At 45.0% G+C, this 14,046-nt stretch overlaps 1 protein-coding gene across 4 annotated transcripts in view; it reads right to left on the bottom strand.

The window, feature by feature from the left end:
• The window catches only part of KANSL1 (KAT8 regulatory NSL complex subunit 1), a 181,638-nt gene that overhangs the window by 3,342 nt on the left and 164,250 nt on the right, over positions 1-14,046 (bottom strand). For all 4 annotated transcript variants that reach the window (XM_048516897.1, XM_048516896.1, XM_048516899.1 and 1 more), the window contains 3 exons: positions 12,485-12,606; positions 7,790-7,847; positions 4,374-4,486 (listed from right to left, as the gene is read on the bottom strand). In XM_048516897.1, the coding sequence (XP_048372854.1) occupies positions 4,374-4,486; positions 7,790-7,847; positions 12,485-12,606 (293 nt within the window). The remainder of the gene's footprint in view (positions 1-4,373; positions 4,487-7,789; positions 7,848-12,484; positions 12,607-14,046) is intronic.

A 14,046-nucleotide genomic window follows, 5' to 3' on the forward strand; every position in this document is an offset into this window, starting at 1 on the left:
CTACATAGAAAACTCAAGAAAACTCAAGGGAGCTGTTCATAAGAGCAGTCAGCTGATATTCTTCAAGGGGTAATCCATGCAGTCACACTATTAGCACTCTATGCAGAGGAAAACAATTTAATTGCATTGTTTTACATTTTTTAATTATGGAATTAGCATTTTATAACATTTGCAAATTGTGTTTGACTGACAGGTTGGAAGCCGCTCTGAGCCTGAAAGGGAAAGGGTGACATAAACATCTAATCTAATAATAATAAAATTTGGAACCTTAAGTTTTAAAAATGTGGACAGAGGTGTTGCCAAGCTCAAGGGAAGACAGGTAAAGTGAGAGCCTCTAGAGGTGGTACCGTGCCTTTTTGCTCAAATCTTCAGCGCACTAGACCAAATAATATGCCTGTTGTGCAGGGTGGGCGGGTGGGGGGAAGCTACCAAGACTGAATCAAAACCTGCTCCTAAGAACTGTATGAAGCAGATATGGTAAATGTTTTTTTCCTCCAGTAATCTCTAAAATTGCCCATTTTTCCTTTGGAAAAACAGAGGAAGTCCTTGGATTTGCCATTTTTTTCCAAGCCTGCCCATCTTTACAAGCATGCAACACAAGATTCACATTCACTGGGCGTACAACAGGAATTTTCTACAGCCCAATCATCTGTATGAGAAGACCGAGACACAGAGGTGTTGGGAAACCCAGCTTCCATTGATAGGCATTTCCTGAAAATCCTGGATGCTGTAGAAAGCCCAAAAGACTCTGCATGAAATTCCATACAGTATTGTAGCAACAGTTTTGCTATATCAAAACTGAAAAATTTGTGATGTTGAAGTCAAATTGATATGCGGATATATGCCTCTTTGAGGCTGGATGATACACACCAATAGCAATTGGATAGATAATGGCAAGTGAAATCACATAGAATTTCCTGGTAAGGGTGAACATGTTGACCTGTTTCAAATCTAGGTTGGGGGAAGACAACGCTATCTTTAGGACTGCAAAATACTGGCCACAGAACTGTTGGAAACTGTGAGTCATTTACTCTTTAGCATCTCCCAGAAAGATCTGTACTTTGAGAGGTACTTACACAAATTATTTAGGGACCTCGGGGGTGGGGGGGGGGGGGGGGAAGGCAGGCAGCAACAGGATCATGGGTTTCATGTCATGATAGTGAGTACCCTACTGCCTGGAGTTATTCACTTCCACGCTGATAAATGCCAGTGTACACAAGGGGGCACTGAACTGAGGAAAGTTAAAAGCTACATTGAGAGGTTATGGAGGACTTGGACCATCTCAGATGAAAACCTGCAGAACATTTGATGAACTGGACCACTCCAAAATATTACTAGCCTGAGTACTGAATGTAATCTCTCTCCCTTAGATGGGAGGTCATCCACCCTGACCTCTGCCTCTGAACCTGGCATGAGGAGAAAGTAAGGCAGGCATGTGTCTGCATATTCAATTCACACTATCCAAGCAATCCTCACCACAAGCAAAGTGAACATAAAGATGGGGTGCTGTGTGGTTTCCGGGCTGTATGGCCGTGTTCTAGCAGCATTCTCTCCTGACGTTTCGCCTGCATCTGTGGCTGGCATCTTCAGAGGATCTTCAGAGATCCTCCGAAGATGCCAGCCACAGATGCAGGCAAAACGTCAGGAGAGAATGCTGCTAGAACACGGCCATACAGCCCGGAAACCACACAGCACTCAAGGGATTCCAGCCGTGAAAGCCTTCGACAATACATTGAACATAAAGAGATGAAAAGGCCCACTGCAGCATGCCGAGACCTATCAACCTGTTTGGAAAAACAAATATCCTTGTTTGAGAACACTGCAGCAAGATCCGGCTGACTGTAGATGGGAATGTTCTAGACAGGGGGCAACTTTTCCCCATAAGATATACTGACAGTGCACCAAATAGACAAGACAGCTGAAGGGGAAGTGCTGAAGAAAAACAAAACTTGTGTGGTGATGCAAAAGCAAAAGTATTGGAATTTACTAGCTGGAGCACTGGAACCTTGAACAGGCGTCCCTGTCCAGCAAAGTGTCGTCTGAGGTCCTCAGGGGTGGCTAGACTTTTTGCTGTCTACAAACCAAAATGAGAAAAGTCCAGAACTTTGTATGAGGACTTAAGTCAGAAGATTCAACATTCTGACCTCTGGAAGATGAAGGATCATGGAAGCCAGATCTCAGTGGCACCCACTCAAATGGCACAAACTGGGGGTTGAAGAGATCCCAGAGGTTGTATGCCATGATGCAGGAGAGATCATTAGAACCAAAGAGATGGTTGGGAGTGATAACTGTCGAGGTAGATGACCTTGCTGGTACTGAAGGCATTTCAGCAACAGCGGGTGCAGTAAACATCGCCACAAATCAGTGACTCTGTGGAATAGAGGAGAGTACATCTGTTTGAGCGGATTGAAGCCTGGAGAATCTGAAGACCTCAATTCAAATAAACAGCAACTCCATATACGGTGGGGAGACAGATCAGAGAGAAGAATGGGCTCAAGGAGTGCGCAGCAGAAGAGAGTGTGACTGCAGAGGCAGAAGTGGAGAAATTCTGGTTGTATCTCTTGGGAGATGTAAGACACAGCCAAGAAGTCAGAAATCTGGGGAGAGGCTATTTATTATCAGAAGGTTATCAGAGATACCAGGACACCCTAAACATTCTCCAGAATTGGCTGTGGAGGTAGGACAGCTGGTGACTGGTTTTCCAATACCAAGAGACGTGATAAGCGGAAACTGGGAGGTCTTGTGTCCTATCAGTGGAGGAAGATGTCTGCACTTATTTCTTTTGTTCAAAAAGGCATGATGCCTAACACCTGAAGACTGGGGAACCTGGCTCAGTATTATCTGTTCAGGAACCAAGGGCACAGTGTGGAGAGCATGAACATCAACCAGCAGGGCACAGTCCAAATGAGCAAGTGTGGTTGGTGCCAAGGCTGCCTGTCCCTGAGTCATCAAATCTGATGCAGGAGCAGCTCACTGCAACGCAGAGCTCCAAGACATGTGGAGCAATTCCAGTGAGCCTGTTTAGCAAAATCACTACCATGTTTCCCCAAAAATAAGACCTACCCTGAAAATAAGACCTATCACGATTTTTCAGGATTTTTGGAGGAGGCTTGAAATATAAGCCCTACTCCAAAAATAAGCCCTACCAGTAGTTACAGATTAGGATGGTGTGCTCCCTGCCAATGAGGATGCGGCTTGCATCACACGTGACGGGGAAGCAACAGGGCTGCTGAGAGATCGCCTTAATGAATTGTGAAGGAATCGTATTTCCCCTAAAATAAGCCCTACCCCAAATTGTGAGGGTACCGTATTTCCCCTAAAATAAGCTCTACCCAGAAAATAAGCCCTAATGCATCTTTTGGTGTAAAAATTAATATAAGACCCTGTCTTATTTTCAGGGACACACGGTACTAACATGAGCAGGACTCCATTTGCTGCACTTTGTCAATGACAGCGCTAGTGGCTCACTATGCCATAGATGCACGGTCAATCTTGTGGGCAAACGGGAGTCTCAAGAGGAGAAACAAAAGGTGTGGAAAACAGAAAGCCTAGCTCAGTTTCAATAGAAAAATAAAGATGCTGTCACTGCAGTAGTTGAAGAAGAATGGAGTGGGACACATGCATACTGGTGTCCTTTCACTCAAGCTGGGCAAGGCTGGCTACCAAATTTCTTTAAGTTTAGGTCCAGAAGGTTCCAAAGATACCTGCACAGAGACCATGACCTACTTAAGGTACTCCGTTCATAGAATCCAAAGGCTCAAAGAAAATTACATCTAAACCCTTGCCACAGGGCCAGACCATTCACCCACTAGGATGTCCTCCCATTTCAATTCACACAATTCAAACTAATCTTTGCCACAAGCAAAGTGCACGTAAAGAGATCAAAAGGCGCCAGGAAGGCAGAGAGCTGCAGACAACTACCTGCTTGGCTGGCAAGCCACAACGCCCACTCAGCAATCATGTGACTGGGATTTGTTACTACAAACTCTGCTACTAGAATAGGCCAGCCGTTGCCAGAGAAGTGAGACTCCCTTGAAGGGCTCCACAAAAGCCTTGCCTAACCATGCAGGACTTTGCAGGTCAACAGCGGCACTGCAAATTATACCCAGCAAGTTCTTGGGAGAGAGGCAGTGAGTGCTCTTTGAAGCCAGGTACCAGTTACAACAACATTCAGGACCAATGGTGGGTCCTGAAGGCAACTACTCTCTTGCCAGGCCAGCATTAGATTTCTGCTTCCAGAGGGCCCGCCTTCATGACTTCATATTTGACAGGAGAGATCAGTAAAATTAACTCCCATATTCTTCCGCGCTGAGCAACCACCAGGAAATTTGGACTTGAGTGTGCTGTGGTGCTGAAACAGCTGCTGGTCTTACCTGCTGCCCCGCCGCTGAGGTGGCATACTTGTGCTCCACAGCCACCTTGCCCGCTCCATCTCCTCACACCTGGCATGGAGAGTGGCAAAGGCGGCATCCGACAGGTCCTCTATCTGGAAGGACAATTGCATGGAGGTTAACCCTGAAGGGATCCACATTTAGTGACTCAGAGTGTGCCACAAAACACACCACGAGACACCTCATTAAGATACTTTCAGCATCAAGGAGAGCAGAGGCTGAGCCACCAACCACGGGATGCCCAATGTGGTGCCCGCCAACATCTTTCCTTTCAGATTCAGAAAGTGGGCAGGGCTAGGTAGGGCTGTTGCCCAGCTGGGCCTCTGATTGTCTATGCAGATATAAAAGTCGCCTTGTTAAACAGAACTTCTTACTGAAGCACTGAAGAGTTACTATTAGAGAAGGGGTCTGCAGCCTGAGGCCCTCCAGATGTTCATGGACTACAATTCCCATCAGGCCATGCTGGCAGGGGCTGATGGGAATTGTAGTCCATGAACATATAGAGAGCCGCAGGTTACAGACCCCTGTATTAGAGTTACACAGGTCCCTACTCCCCTGACATTTTGTGGTTGGCTTTGCCTCCTGCAGTAGCCATTCTGTGATTGTGCCCATCACCCTGTGTCAGAATTTTAAAGGTGTGTACAGGGCCAAAAATGTTGAAGACCCTTGCACTAACCCTTCGTTCCTGGGAGGGACAGCTTGGGCACATTGCACAGTCTCCACAGTTGCATGCTTAGGTAAGTGGATATGGATTAGGGCTAAGTCACCCAATACAAAATCTGTATCACAAACTCAAAAAACACGAAACAGCTTGACAGTGAAGCAATCATCTCATTGGTTGCAGTATCAATTTTTTTCCAAAAAAATTTTTTTTGGGGGTGGGGGGGGGGGGAGGAATAATGTACAACACTAAAACTTGGCTTGCTCATCAAAAGACATGCTTGAAATTCACAACCCTTTGCCAGCCAAGAACTGTTAAAAATAATGGAAGCTTACGAGCACTGACTTTATTAGTGCTCTCACAGCAGGCAGAGAGAAATAATTTCCATGTTGATTAATCTGGAATAAAAGGGCCTGTTGTTGTGGTTTGTAGAATGAATCGGCATTCATCTGGCAATGCTCCAACTTAAACATATCTTGATCCAAGGAAGCCAAATTCTGTACACAAAATACGTTTACACAAACAGCAGCATTTGTAATACGTTTGCTTATATTACATGTTAAGTCATTTGCTTTTACTTCTTTCTGAATGTATTTTAACACACAGGGAAGGTAAGAAAAACTGCCCCAGACCTGGGTGGCAAAAGATGACATGTAAATAAGGGGCACGGAAACAAACAACAAAAATGCACAGCTTTGCCAAATACTGATGGTCTGTCCTCTCCACAAGCGAGTCTTGCTTGCATATTTTGAAGGGCCTCCCCCTGGGCCTGGGAACTTGAGGAAACTGGGATTTGAAAAAAGGGCTTTTCTGACCTCTTTCTGTCCTTGCCAGCCCAGCTTGCCTCCAAGTGGCACTTCCTTGTGTAGCAAAGCCCATCCCTCTCTGGCGCTCCTTTCCCTTTCTGCTATCAAGTCACAGGCTGCACACAAAAGCCACCCAAGCAGGTCAAGGAGCTCACTGATGTGTCGCTGGGAAAATCAAATGCCCCAACCGGCAGAGCACAGGGCTCGCCAGCACAACTGGACAAAAAGGAGAAAACACCAGACATTTACAAGCGCAGCATCTTCTCAAGTTTCTTCCTGCACAGTAAGTGAAAATACTGAACTGAGCAGGACAAAACGGGACATCTGGCAACCCTAACTGTTGCAGGAGTCACTTCTGCACACCAAAAATTCAGAAGACCCAAACTAAGCTTTCATCAATCGTCGGTAACTAAGAAGAAGGAGATTTTGGATTTATACCCCACCTTTCCCTCCTGTAAGGAGACTCAAGGTGGTTTATAAGCTCCTTCCCCTTCCTCTCCCCACAACAGACACCTTGTGAGGTAGGTGGGGCTGAGAGTTCTGAAGAACTGTGACTAGCCCAAGGTCATCCAGCAGGAACGTAGGAGTGTGGAAACGCATCTGGTTCACCAGATAAGCCTCTGCCACTCAGATGGACAAGTGGGGAATCAAACTCGGTTCTCCAGATTAGAATCCACCTGCTCTTAACCACTATACCACGCTGGCTCTACATTATTAAAAGGCACTACATTATTTTATTTTATTTTTAATTAAAACAGTCAGACTGTCCTGACGGCAGTTTACACAATACATCCTTCATATGATCAGATTCTTATACCAATCAACACTTAGATCTAGAGATGATTTAAATTCCATTTCAAATAAAGCAACCCATTTAAGCACCTAAAGCTTTTTATCATCGAAACATTAACCAGCACACTTTAGTATTCCACATCTCTACATCTTTTTTGTTTGTCTCTCAGGATCAGATTAAATCTGATCATCTGGGAAAAACCCTCACAAGAAAAACTCAGTGGTGAACATACATTCCAGCATATGGTGCTCTCCACGCTCCAGAATAAATACGACAAGCACCTCATCCTTCCAAGCTAAGTGCCGCTGGTTTTGAAAACTTAAATGGTAAGAGGACACGGCTGCTCCCCTGAATCCCAGCACATTGAACAAGGTCCAACTTTGGGGTCTTCACTAAGCTAGACAAAATTGATGGCTGCCCCAGCTCTCGGGATACTTTTTCAAAAATGCAATGACAGTGAAGAATATCTGTGTTAAAAGAGGGGTTCTCTTAGTTTGTAACTGCAACTACCCTCTCTTGAATCAATCTGACTGAGGAGCCATCTTCCCGTACATATTTGGCATTAACTTGCCCAAGAAAGATTTCTCCCCCTAAAGGCAGAAGAAGTTAACGTAGAACATGTGATCACTTTAGGATGCCATTCACTGATGATGAAGTTTTCCTAAACCAAGTAGGGAAGAAAGGAATGTCTTGCATTTTTAATATGTTAATATTAATATGGGAATACATCTATGGTAGGGGTCTGCAACCTGTGGCTCTCCAGATGTTCATGGACTACAATTCCCATCAGCCCCATGGCCAATTGGCCATGCTGACAGGGGCTGATGGGAATTGTAGTCCATGAACATCTGGAGAGCCACAGGTTGCAGACTCCTGATCTATGGGAATACACAGAGGTCACCAAAGACCTGGAAGGCCAAGGCTAGAAAAATATCAGCAGATCTTGGAAGCTAAGCAGAGTTAGTACTTGGATGGGGGAGACCATAAAAGGAAGGCAGGGTTGCTATGTGGAGGCAGGCAATGGCAAACCACCTGCTTGCCTCTTCCCCTGAAAACTCCTGTGGGGTCACCATAAATCAGCTGAAACTTGGCAGAACTTTCTAACACCACCACCAAGGAAAGCCATTATCATTGTTACCTCTTCGTTGTCTTCGTCCGGGTTCCCCTTCACAGCACCAGCATCCACAACACGCCAGCTGCAACACAGACCAGCACGGAAAAAGTGAGAGGCGGCATCTTAACACCAACTATCACAGGACCAATCCAGCAAGACACAGGTTGCTTTTAGGAAAGCCCAAACCAAACAGCTCCCTGGTTTGAGGGAGAAATATTTATCACATTTTTATTCTGCTCCTCCTTTGATGAGCACCATGTGCCGTGCACACTGATGCCCCCACAACAATCCAATGAGGTTAGTTAGGTTGGCACCTAAGAAAACACGAGCGAAAGCAGTATTTGAAAGGTGAAAAATTTTAATGAGCATTTTTTGGATTTGGTTATTTTAGCTTCATTATTCATGCCTTATGTTTTACGCTTTCTGTTTTTGATCATATTGGCCTCTGGCTGTACGCATTGAATACTATTTGTGCCACATGGTTGATTAGGTTTAGACAGTGATCTGCTTAATGTCATCCAATGGCCAAGTAGGAACAACCTGAACCCTCATCTGTTCAAACCTCTACTATGTCATATTGACTTACACCTACTGTACCAAACCAACCCTACTTTCCAGTCATGGGTTTCCCACCTGCCTGCATAACCTTGCCCATTTATTACTATCTTCTCCTACTGAGGGAAACATAACAGGGCCCTTCTCCAAGTACTGGTCAAGGGAGGCAAGGCTGGCAGTGACTAGGAACAGGGCCTTTCCGGTGATGGCCCACATCTCTGGACCACTCTTCTCTGTGAGTTTTGCTGATGCCTTCGGTGCAAGTAATTAGATGAAAGACGGAAACTGAACAGTTTCATTCTGCTTTTAGCCAAGCTTCTTCTGGCTTTATTTAAATTAGTTAATTTCTGGAGGCGGCCATATCTGACACTCTGTAATTAAGTGACTGGAATTTATTTTAGTACAGTGGAACCTCGGTTTTTGTTGGTAATCCGTCCAAAAATAATCGATGAAAACCGAAACCGATGAAAACCGAGGCAAACTTTTCCATAGGAATCAATGAAAATCTAATTAATCGGTTCTAGGCACTCCAAAAAACATACCAAAAACACATTTTTCTGGTGAATAAACATAGGGTTTAATGCTGAAAACAGTAACAAACAATAACACTGGGACCAGCTTCAGAGCCAGTGGACCAATGTCGCACCAGAAAGCTGTCCAAAGAGGTCTGTTTCTGACGCCTCTTTAAGATTTGTCTGAAATGTCATTAAACAAGACACGGCCTGCAACAGCTTTGTCCCGGTGATTTTTCTCCACAAACCCCTGCACCTTACTGCAAATAGATGAAAACCGAGGCAAATCAATGAAAACCAAGACAATTTTTTCACTGAAAAAATTGATGAAAACCGAAACCGATGAAAACTGAAGGCAATGAAAACCGTATTTGTGTTAATTTCTGTTGCCAGCCACCTTGAACAAGGAGAACTTAAACCCTTAATGAATATCGACTCAATTTTTCTGGGGCACCCAGACTGAACAAAATCCTGCTGTCTAAGCCACCTTAAATCTGTCTGCTCCAAGACCTGCGCATCCATCCCACGGCCTTATGTCTACCTGTCATGTCACCCCACTCCATCACTCCCACATTAGCACAGGATGCTGCCTTACACAGAATCAAATGACTGGTTAATTTAATCCTGACTGGCAGCGGTTTGGCAAGGTCTCAGACAGAGATGCTCTTCTCCAACTCCTGCTACTTAAAATCCTTTTTTGAATGCTAGAAAAACAACTGAGGATCCTGGACATGCAGAACAGATATCATCCCCTTCCTCTTTTAAGGAGCCTCAAAGGGCACACTGCCAGCCCTCAGATAATGTCTGCTAGGGACCCCAAGTCTTCATCACTGGCATCTTACAGGTTCCAAGGTCCTGCAGTGACCTCCAGTGAAGGGCTCAGAAGTTCTCCAAGTGTTTCCCCCCACACAGGGACCCCCTTGGCCAAGCTGTCCAATTCCCACAACAGGGCTTTCCTGAGACTTGTGTAAATGGAGGTTCCATGAATCCCTTTCAGGCAGACTCCATGCTGGACCTCATGATGCCTCTGCCAGTTTCCTCCGCCAACCATGACATCACTTCCTATTTGCTGAAAATGAGTGATTTGGTTTCAGTACACCTGGCAGTTGCCACATGTCTAGTTTCACATGTTCTAGCTAGAGCCAACCAAGGTATAACCCCTTGGGGTTTCCTCCTGCCAGAGAGCTGGAACTATCAGCTTTCTAATCTCCACGGCACCTTGGATCTAGAGTACCAGCTTGCCGACCACACCTTTCCTCCAAGGCCTACATGGTTCTCCTCCTGTTCCTCCTTTATCTCACAACAATCCTGTGAGGCAGATCAAGCTGAGAGAGTGGGCCTGACCCAAGGTCACCCATCATGCTTCATATCCGAGGGGGGATTTGAATCGAGGTATTCCAAACCCTAGTATGAATAGCCCTGGGCTGCCCACCAACACCTGTTCTGGCACCCAGGTGTCCTTAGGAAGTAGGTGGGGCCATGCAGAGTTTCTAAATGACCACTGAAGATTTGACTGTCTGTGCAGATTTTTGTTAATGTTGCTTTGGCAGCAGCTGCCACACAGCACAAGGATCTACTGTGTAACTCAAGTTAAGCTGTGGTAATCATTTTGTGGCTGGCCTGCCCTCCGTGGCAGCCATTTTGTGGCAGACGTTTTGCTGCAGCACCTGCCACGCTGTATCAGAATTCCAAATGTGCCCAGAGTCTCCAAAAGGTTCAGGGTTCCACCCTAACCACTGCACCATCTCCCACAGACAAACTGCCATTCTAAAATTTCCCATCAACTGGGAATGTGGCTATTGCATTTTTTACTCCCAAGGTATTAAATGAACTGGCAGAAGTAATCTCAAAACCACATACTATAATCCTCGAGAACTCTGGGAGAACAGGAGAAGTCCCAGTGGACTGGAGGAGGGCTAATGTTGTCCCCATCTTCAAAAAGGAGAAAAAAGAAGACCCAAACAATTACCACCCAGTCAGCATGACATCAATACCAGGAAAGATTCTAGAGCAGATCATTAAACAGACAGTCTAAACACTTAGAAGAATATTGTGATCATTAAAAGTCAGCATGGGTTTCTGAAAAACAAGTCATACCAGACTAATCTTATCTCTTTTTTTGATAGAGTGACAAAGCTTGGTAGATGAAAGGAATGCTGTGGACATACCATACCTTGATTTTAGCAAAGTTTTTGACAAGGTGCCCCATAATATTCTTGCAAGTAAGCTAGTAAAATGTGAGCTACTGTTACATGGATCTGTAATTGGTTGACTGACTGAACCCAAAGGGTGCTCATCAATGGCTCACCTTCATCCTGGAGAGAAGTGACTAGTGGGGAGCCACAGGGTGCTGTCCTGGGCCCAGGGCTATTCAATATTTTTAGCAATGACTTGGATGATGGAATAGAGGGCAGGATGATCAAATTTGCAAATGACATCAAATTAGGAGGGGTAATTAATACCCCAGAGGACAGGGTCAGAATTCAAAATGATCTGGACAGATTTGAGAGCTGAGTCAAAACTAACAAAATGAATTTCAACAGAGATACATCTACTACACTTAGGCAGGAAAAAAATGAAATGCAGATACAAGATAGGTGACACCTGGCTTGACAACAGTACATGTGAAAGGGATCTGGAGTCTTAGTAGACCACAAACTAAACATGAGTCAGCTGTGTGATGCAACAGCCAAGAAAGCCAATGAAATTCTGGACTGCATCAATAGGAGCATTGAGGGATATAACACTGTCTAGATCAGGGATCTGCAACCTGTGGCTGTCCAGATGTTCATGGACTACAATTCCCATCATCCCCTGCCAGCATGGCCAATTGGGGCTGATGGGCATTGTAGTCCATGAACATCTGGAACCACAGGTTGCAGACCCCTGGTCTAGATCAAGGGGCAGAAGAGCACCTCCCTATTCTGCACTGGTCAGACCTCACCTGGAATAGTGTCCAGTTCTGGGTACCGCAACTCAAGAAGGATACTGACAAGCTCGCATGTGTCCAGAGGAGGGCGACAAAAATGGTAAAAAGGTTTGGAATCCAAGCCCTACGAGGAGAGACTTTAGGAGCTGGGTATGTTTAGTTTGGAGGAAAAGGTTGACATGACAGCCATGCTTAAATATTTGAAGGGATGTCATATTGAAGAGGAAGAAAGCTTGTTTTCTGCTGCTTCAGAGACCAGGACAAGGAGCAATGGATTTAAAGTACAGGAAAGGAGATTCCGTCTAAAATTTAGGGAGAACTTCCAGACAGTGAGGGCTGAACACACCACCTCGGAGTGTGGTGGAGTCTCCTTCTTTGGAGGTTTTTAAACAGATGGGTGCAAGGCCATCTGTCAGGAGTGCTTTGATTGTGTCTTCCTGCATGGCAGGGGGTGGGGGCTGATGATCCTTGTGGTCTCTTCCAGCTATATGATTCTATTCTACTCAAGAGATGAAAAGGTCACCAGGAATCAGAAGAAGAAACTCAGGGTAAGAAACTAAGCATGAACATTTTTGACATTTGGGAAGCCACACTGCTTCTCTTCCCTCCTCAAGGCAAGTGCCCTGTTCAGTATTTTAATTTAACAGGATAAGTAATCTGACATCAAATTAAAAAGTTACCAGGATCTGAAACAAGTATAGCAAACTATTTTGGGGCGCATACCTTGGTGTAAGGATTTCCTTGTACTGCAGTTTTTCTACACGGGTTGTTGCAGCCACAGACATAGGGATGACAATGTTATTAATGTCAAAAGAGCTTTCCCCTCTCCTCCTCCTCGGCTGCTGCTGCAAACAGAAACAGAACAAAATTTAAGGAGGAATGGCAAGACAGAAACAAGACCACCATCCAGCAGCACTAAACAAGGAGCTGCACAGTTAGTTTTGATCTCCGCCTTGTGGCTGGATAGGACCGAGTGTGCCCGCTCCCCAAAGGTGCGTATTATATATATAAACCTTTATTAGGCATAGAATCCATATAACAGCCAACATTGTCCAAACAAGTATCCCATACATGAGGACCATCGCAGGTAATCATTTCAAAGTTTCCATAAGGAACCTAGCTACAGAAGTTAAAATCTCGGAGGCAGAATTGTTTAATAGGAACGTAATCTTCCCCACAGTAGAGTATTCATTAAAGATTACAGGACAAAGAGCAAAAAGTCTGGTCCTAGATCCCTCGTATTTGGGGCAGTCGAGCAATATATGTTCCATGGTTTGAATCGCTGTGGTACAATGGGGACATTTCCGCTCTTGCAGGTCGATTTTTCGGAACCTTCCCTGTAGCATAGAGCAAGGGAAGGAGTTACATCGAGCCCTAGCGATTATCCATCTATGCTTGGGCTCCTGAAGTAAACTCAAATAATCTGCCATATGATTGATTTTAAATTTGACGTTAAAAAAGAGGGGAGAGCAATTGCTTCTCGCCTTGTCCTGCAGAACTTGAAACTCTTGATCTAGTAGTCGCCTTTTTAATTGAGAGAAGATTTCAGGAGCAGGCAGCATTTGCAAGGCTTCCCAGGAAAATCCCAGGGAAAGTATTTTAGTTTCCACTGCCCGCCACCACTTACAAAGGTGCGTATTGACTTTCTCCTAGTGTGTGTTCTGTGAAGTACTAGACTCTGAATCCATTCTCTTCAACCCTTTCTACAACTCCTAAAGAAGATGCTAAGCAGTCCTGTATTACAAAGGTTGTTTTAATGATTTATCAGTTTGCCACTGACCTCCCAAGTGTTCTGCAGGGAGCTCAGGGTGACACTTTCAGATATCCCAATGCATGGCCCCTCCACAGTAGGACTGTAGTAGAGACCCATATTTGCGTATCCTGGTTACACATCCCTGCTGCCCAGGGACAGAAGCTCCCTAATTTCAGTGGACTTGTGAAATCTACCAAATTAGCCAGTGTAATGTTACAGAATTCTTGTGTAGGTTCACAATCCTGCACTACCACATGTTGGTTGCAGGATTACAACTGGCACATTTGAAAAAGGAAACTAAAGCAAAGTAAATCCAAGTTCCTTGCAACTTCTCTATAGTTGAGGGAACCCTCATGGAAGCAATGCAGAACCACCCCTGAAAATAACTAGATGGCAAAAACAACCCATTCTTCTAGCCTGGAAGCTCTCTTCCCACACCGACTATCGTGTGAACACCTTGAAGGTTCCAGTGCATTTGAAAAAAACTCCGGGATGGCCAAAGAACTACTGGAAAATTGTAGACCTCTCCCCC

Source organism: Sphaerodactylus townsendi, linkage group LG15, assembly GCF_021028975.2.
Source record: "Sphaerodactylus townsendi isolate TG3544 linkage group LG15, MPM_Stown_v2.3, whole genome shotgun sequence".
Classification (NCBI taxonomy): domain Eukaryota; kingdom Metazoa; phylum Chordata; class Lepidosauria; order Squamata; family Sphaerodactylidae; genus Sphaerodactylus; species Sphaerodactylus townsendi.